The 6,327-nt window shown below is 36.7% G+C and overlaps 2 protein-coding genes across 3 annotated transcripts in view; both read left to right on the forward strand.

Annotated features, from left to right (window-relative positions):
* The window catches only part of LOC146673816 (uncharacterized), a 6,134-nt gene extending 5,347 nt beyond the window's left edge, over positions 1 to 787 (forward strand). For both annotated transcript variants that reach the window (XM_085392012.1, XM_085392017.1), the window contains exon 6: positions 1 to 787. This exon is cut by the window's left edge and continues 105 nt beyond it. In XM_085392012.1, the coding sequence (XP_085248138.1) occupies positions 1 to 135 (135 nt within the window). In that variant the 3' untranslated portion in view covers positions 136 to 787.
* Positions 1 to 3,911, forward strand: part of LOC146673812 (myelin-oligodendrocyte glycoprotein-like) — a 142,304-nt gene extending 138,393 nt beyond the window's left edge. The window contains exons 3-5 of the mRNA XM_085391988.1: positions 3,496 to 3,579; positions 3,676 to 3,785; positions 3,861 to 3,911. Coding sequence (XP_085248114.1) covers positions 3,496 to 3,579; positions 3,676 to 3,785; positions 3,861 to 3,911 — 245 coding nt within the window. The remainder of the gene's footprint in view (positions 1 to 3,495; positions 3,580 to 3,675; positions 3,786 to 3,860) is intronic.
* Positions 3,912 to 6,327: the final 2,416 nt, after the last annotated feature.

Below are 6,327 nucleotides of genomic sequence, written 5' to 3' on the forward strand. Positions count from 1 at the left end.
ATATTTGTTGAAGGGGAGATAGTCATGGACAACATTGGATCTCTGGCCCAAGCTTGTGCATTGATGCTTGGAGTAATCTATGCACTAAACCTAGCCTTCCCCAAGGAATTGAAGGACTATTATGAATTCATTTAGAAAGTGTTGATGGGATTGGATGGTGAAAAGCTCTCCCCCAAAGTCTTTGGGCTGAAGAACAAAATTGCTACTGGATAGGAAGATTTCTAAAACCACACATCAAGAGAATGCTGTTATGTAAATTACCAATGACTGGTGCTCTTGTGAATAGGAGTGAAACTCTTGTACAACCATCATTTGTTCTGTGTTATGTTTTGATTGAACATTTTAACTTTCAATAATGAATGTTTCACGTGTGGTACATTTGAGTAGCTTGAAGAGCAACTTTGTAATTATTCAGTTATAGCTGCTGCCCTGCGTATAATCAGTGTTAACTCAACCGAATTTAAAAAAATAAACAAAAAAAAAACATTCATGATTACCACACTGCAGCACACTGGTAACACTTTAAAGACTATTAATTGTTTTGAAGCGAGTATGTTAGGTCAGAAAATATGTAAAACATTCAGAATCTTCAAGGAAGGACTAGAATGGAAAGACAGTGGTCAATAAGCAGTAAGGAAAACACAAGTTTAATTTTAAGTCTAATTACCTTATTAAAATGCAATTTCTAAATATGGATCGCAGAACAGCAAGTCTGAAACTGGTTAGTTTGTGGATGCATCAGTTTCTAATTGTGATACTTTATACTGCTGGCAGTATTTTATTCTTTTATGTAAGGAGTTTTTTTTTTCTTTTTTAGAGGAAGAGAAACATTGGTTAACATTTCTCTTGTCTGTTGTTTCTGTTTTGTTTGAATACAGCTTTTTAAAGCTACTAGTTCATAGGCAAAAGTTTTGTAATTTGTATTATACAAATTGCAGCAATTTTTCTTAGAGATGTGGATTCTTATTCTGTTTGCAACAAATTTTGCATTAATAAATGATGTGAAAGAATGTTGTAGTTTTCATTATTGACGTTTTTAAAAACTACAAATCAGGGTAAGCAATATTTTTTAAGTAAACTTAACTTAATTGAAATAGAGAGAAATTAACAATTTGATTGATTTGAATATAAGTTTGGGACATAAGTGTAAAGGAAACAAATTATTCTGGTACATTTAACACGACCTTAGTTGGACTTACTAATAATATTTGACTAAGACGTATCCACAACAGTTAAGTTAAAGTAGCTTAAAAATATATGTTGGTTTTACTCGCTTAAATTAAATTCAGTGTACTTAAAAAATATTTCTGGATTCAAACAAATTTATTTCGTGCAACCACTTGTCATAAAAAAATTGAGTAAATTGAACAAAACATTTTTTTCAGTGTATTTTCATGAATGTTAGCAGACATTTCAATAAATCACTGCATCGTTTCACATTTTCCTACAAAGAATGCAATGAAGGACAGCTCAATAGTTCCATGGCTTTATATTCACACGCTGCACAGTTTATTTCTCAAACTATTTTTTTTTTTTAAACAAGTAAAATAATGTTCTCCATGTGGAGTGCTTTGAGGTAAATCCAGCACTGTTATGGACATTTTATAAATATAAAATGACAGCAGTCTTTTACATTTATATTTCTAGTTGAATTTTGTTTTATACATTAGTTTACACATTTTAAAAGATGGTGGTGAGATGTAGGTTTGGAGACGTGTCATTGACAAAAAGACTGGAGGCCGAGCTGAAGCTTGAACACAAAATGTTGGAAATATTTGGATTAAATCATCTGTAGGTGGAACAAGGATGGCCAGAGTAAAACGTGGAGTTATACTGTTGGCTGTTGTTCTACTAGTATCTCAGAATGGTTACTGTGTTTGGACATTGCTTCATATGGAGTTATTTCTATGTGACAAACACCTTGATTAAAATTTTAAGCTTGGGTTACTTTAGCTGTAAAAATGAAGAAAAGACTTCAGTATAATTCATCACCTTTACAGGTATCCCACACACCAACTCCTGTGACTAATACTGTGATATTTTACATTAGTCCGTACTACTGGCTATGGATTCCTCTCAGGTCATTAGTATTTGGTGTTATTTTGAACAAGTTCTGAATGTTGTGGACCAAATATTTGTTTTCTGCTTTGAACATTGTCAACCGTCTTTAAATTTAAAAATATGACATTTAAGGAAAAGTAGATTTGATGATTCTTTTGTGTTGGTTTTATTTATGATCCTTGTTGTTCTTTGTTGCTGAATGTATATTGGATGGTGTGTTTACAGGTGTCTCCCCACATTTACACAGTATATCATATACTGAAGTATAATAGAACAGAGTATATAATAATGTTTGATTTCAGAGATTTTAACTTTACAGAGCGTTGTGAGAGACTTTGAAATTTTGCCTTTTAACTTACTTTAACATGTGGAATCCAGGATAGTTTGTGCTTACTCAAGAAACATAATTTCAGATACTGTAATTCAATGTTATTTATTGTCAGTTTACTATTGGTAGAATATATGTCAGTAATGTACAATATGGACAGAAACATGTCAGGGGGGGAAAAACAAGTTGTCTAAAGTTGTGAGTGTGTCTGCTCCTCTCTGTCTCCTCAACAGGATCATTTGTAGTGGATGTGACACAGAGCTCCTATCAGGCAGAGGAGAACCACAACATCACACTGGAGTGGACGTTCACCACCAAACCAGACACGTCCATCTCAGCACTGAAGATCCTCTGTAGCCTGAATAATGACTTAACTCTGTATTATCTTCGTGATGGTGTCGAGTTCTCAGAGGATGAAGAGTTTTCAGGACGAGTCCAGAGTGACAAAGACGCCCTCAGAGAAGGACGAATCAGACTCCAGCTGTCCAGACTCAGGACTGAGGACTCGGGTCTGTACCTGTGTGAGGTGGACACAGGTTATGGCCGCGGCTACAACAGCTGCAGACTCACCGTCTCTGGTAAGACGATTCATTTATACACATGTGATCACTGTGATCTTAGACCAGAAATTGAGATAAGAATGTACTTATAAATCTAACATGAAACAAAAATAATTTTTCTCTTTTCACAGCTGTTACGAGTATTTTTTTTTTTCTTGTACACACATATTTCCATTCTATATACATGCATAGTTGTGTTCAAATTTTTCATCTTCAATGACTTTAAAACAAGAGTTGGGCACAAGTTTGAGTCATTGTGCAGTTTGTTTACTGAAGATCCAAAAAACTCAAAGATCATCAGTTTGATCTGTGGGGAAAAGAGCAGCGTGTTGTTGTGTGACTGCAAGTTTGTGCCATCACCATGTGAGCTGCTTAAAATGTGACGATAATTTAAAAGAAATTCACGTTGACATCCTTTTGGACATTAGCACCAACTTGAACATTTCAATGTTATTCTGTGATTCAAAACTCAAATGTCAACATTCTGGTTCTTACGTCTTTATTCTTGTACCTATTATGACTCAACTGATTTTTGTGGTTTTCTAGATGCAAAATTTGCTAAAACCTCAACAACGAGTACACTGCTGCTTTTCCCAACTCCAGATCCTGAGGATGTGACTCAGAGACATGGTGAGAAGACAGTCCAACTGTTCTCTGCATCATTCTTCTTTGGGTTGTGTATTTGTGGTGAGCTCTTTTCTTGTTCTTTTTTTTTTTCTACATCAGCAGGTCGATCCTGGGTCCCTGTGGTGATTGTTGTCATCACCGTACCATTAGTTTTGGCTCTCGCTGGTTTTGCTGCATATTTCTCTCTCCACATCTTGCAGAAACGTAAAGTAAGAAACAAACAAACACAAACATGTTGTTGCTTCTTGCACCATCAGACTGACTCATTATTCTACTTCTTTCAGCAGAAGCATCCAGAGGATGACGAGACACAAAAACAACCACTATCAGTGTAGCTGCTGTACTCAAAGGAGCAATTTATTTTTCCTGGATCTTCACATTTATGTTAGATTCAAACCATCAACCACAGGGTGACACTCGGGCCCAGCAGCACTGAGATCATCATAAGGTCACTCCTACAAAAGGATGTGAGATTGACTTGAACTTTGACCCCAGCTGAAGACTCGAGCTTCATCCAGCTTATTTATCGAGCTCATTTTCACACAAACAAAGTGACGTACAAGAAAACCCAGAGTGGAAGATCAGAGGATCTAAACAGGAAATATTTCTTACAGACGTCTTCAGTCAGAGTTGCTGCTGTCAGACTCTGGAGGATCTGCTTGGAAACAGCAGTGAAACTGATGGATTTCCTCCTTCAATACAAAACTGTGAAGTTCAGCCTGGAGAAGAAACACTCCTCTGCCTCACTGTCAGCATGTTTAATGAATTTACTTACTCTTTGTTTGTTTGTTTGTTTGTTTGTTTGTTTGTTTGTTAAAGGTGAACTTAAACCTTTCAGTGAGACCTCAAAGTGTCTCTGAGGGACTAATTAAAGGGTTAAAATCCTCCCTGATCATCACTGTGCTGGGCTGACATAGATCATTCCCAAACAAGCAGTCTTTTCCATTCCATTTGCATTCATTACAGATGACAGTGGATATTTCCAGCACAGTTCATGTGGAAAGTTCGGGGGGAGTCACCTGAAAATTGTGTTGGTGACACAGAAGACTGGAAAAGCACCAACAAGTTTTAAAGTAGTAGAAAGAGAATTTATGGAGCTCATAAGGAGAACTCCTTTGTTTTACTGATCTCACTGTATGAAAGCAGACTTTGTTACCACAGCTGATGAGCTCTGATTGTTTTTTGTTTTCTTTCTTTCATCTTTACTGTCTGAGAGAACCTGAGCTATAAGCTGATTACTTTAAACACCCTTCGTTAATCATCTGCTGCACTTTATAAACATCCAAAACAAGGTGATTTACATCTCTGGATTTTTAAAGCTACAAATAATTCATTAAATTTAATGTTAAACTTCCTGCTGGTCAGGACTCGATGTTCAGTCTGTAAAGTTTATTCTGATTTATGATCGTGTTTTCAGTTTAGTGCTGAGAGTTGCGAGTGTAAAAGTGTCCAACGGTTTTATTTGTTAATTTTTATTAAATCTTTGGATCGTTTTTAAGTCTTAAGTTTTATATTTACAGTGTCTTCACTGTGTTGCTGAACAGACAAACAGGAACTTTAATGCTCCATGTTCATTATGTGTCACTGTAATTAAGTAGAGATGTCTTTTACTACCGAATGTAAGATAGAAGATGTAAGAAATTGTAAAATTAAATGAGAGATGATAAAAGCTTCACTTGTTTTACTGGAGATGAAATGTTGATGTTCACCTTAATTCTGACTCATCTTTTCAGTGCAATACCAGAGCTGGACACTAGAGGCCACCGTCTGATTTTTGTTTTAAAGCAGTAAACATTGTCACTGATTTGTTCCACACATGAGTGTGAGTCTACGCTTCCTACGTACAAACACGTCTCTGCAGCCTCTGTGACTGCTGCAGTCAGTGGGAGTTATTGTTAATGTCCTGCAGGCCTGTAGGGGGCGACAAACAGACTTTAAAAGTAGCTACAGCCCTCGAGGCCTGGAGTTCGACACCCCTGAGCTACAGTGATCAACTTCCTTTTAAAGTGTTTTGAATGAGCGTTTTGTCCACCATCACCATCAACAGATACAGCAGTCCCCTGTCAATCACAAGTTAAGCCTACCGTAAAGCAGGCCTGTCCTCATGTTCTTTACTCTGATGGGACCATCGTTACCAACTGAAGGTCATGTTGTATCAAATGCTCCTTTTATCTGTTGCTCATGAGGAAAATAAATTACCAGACAAACTAATTCAAAAAGAAAAAAATACAGAGAAAATGACTCTTCTCTCTTTTTTTTAGAGTCGAGTCTTCAGGAGCTAAAGTTTTGAGATCAGTGACAGAGATTTAATTTTGACAGTCTTGAGTTTGAGTTTGCATTCATAAACATTAAAACAAATCTTCTTAACAATGCAGAATTCACTCGGCTCCACAGCTTCAGGATAATACAGGATGGATCTGTATTAGGTTTGTTTACAGCTGGAGCTGCAGAAACCTATTTGCTGCTTTTTTCTAGACTTGGGCATCACAGTTTGATCAGAGTGTAACTCTGACTTGTTGAGATATTAGAATTACTTCTGTTACAGTCATATTTTATATTCATGTAGCACAATGAGTACTGTATTTCCATATTGCATTATTAGCCACTGTTAGTAGCCAACCACATTAGATATCTGAGCATCCCTGACTCACTCACCTGTTGCCGTGCGCATCCAGCTCTTCGGTCACCTGACGTCCCAGCTGTCACTGGTAGGACTTGCCTACATGTAGCTGCTGCCTCAGCCTGAATTGG

This window comes from Rhamphochromis longiceps, linkage group LG3 (assembly GCF_057381845.1).
Source record: "Rhamphochromis longiceps isolate RC_006_pf linkage group LG3, R_longiceps_female_GT1.1, whole genome shotgun sequence".
Lineage (NCBI taxonomy): Eukaryota > Metazoa > Chordata > Actinopteri > Cichliformes > Cichlidae > Rhamphochromis > Rhamphochromis longiceps.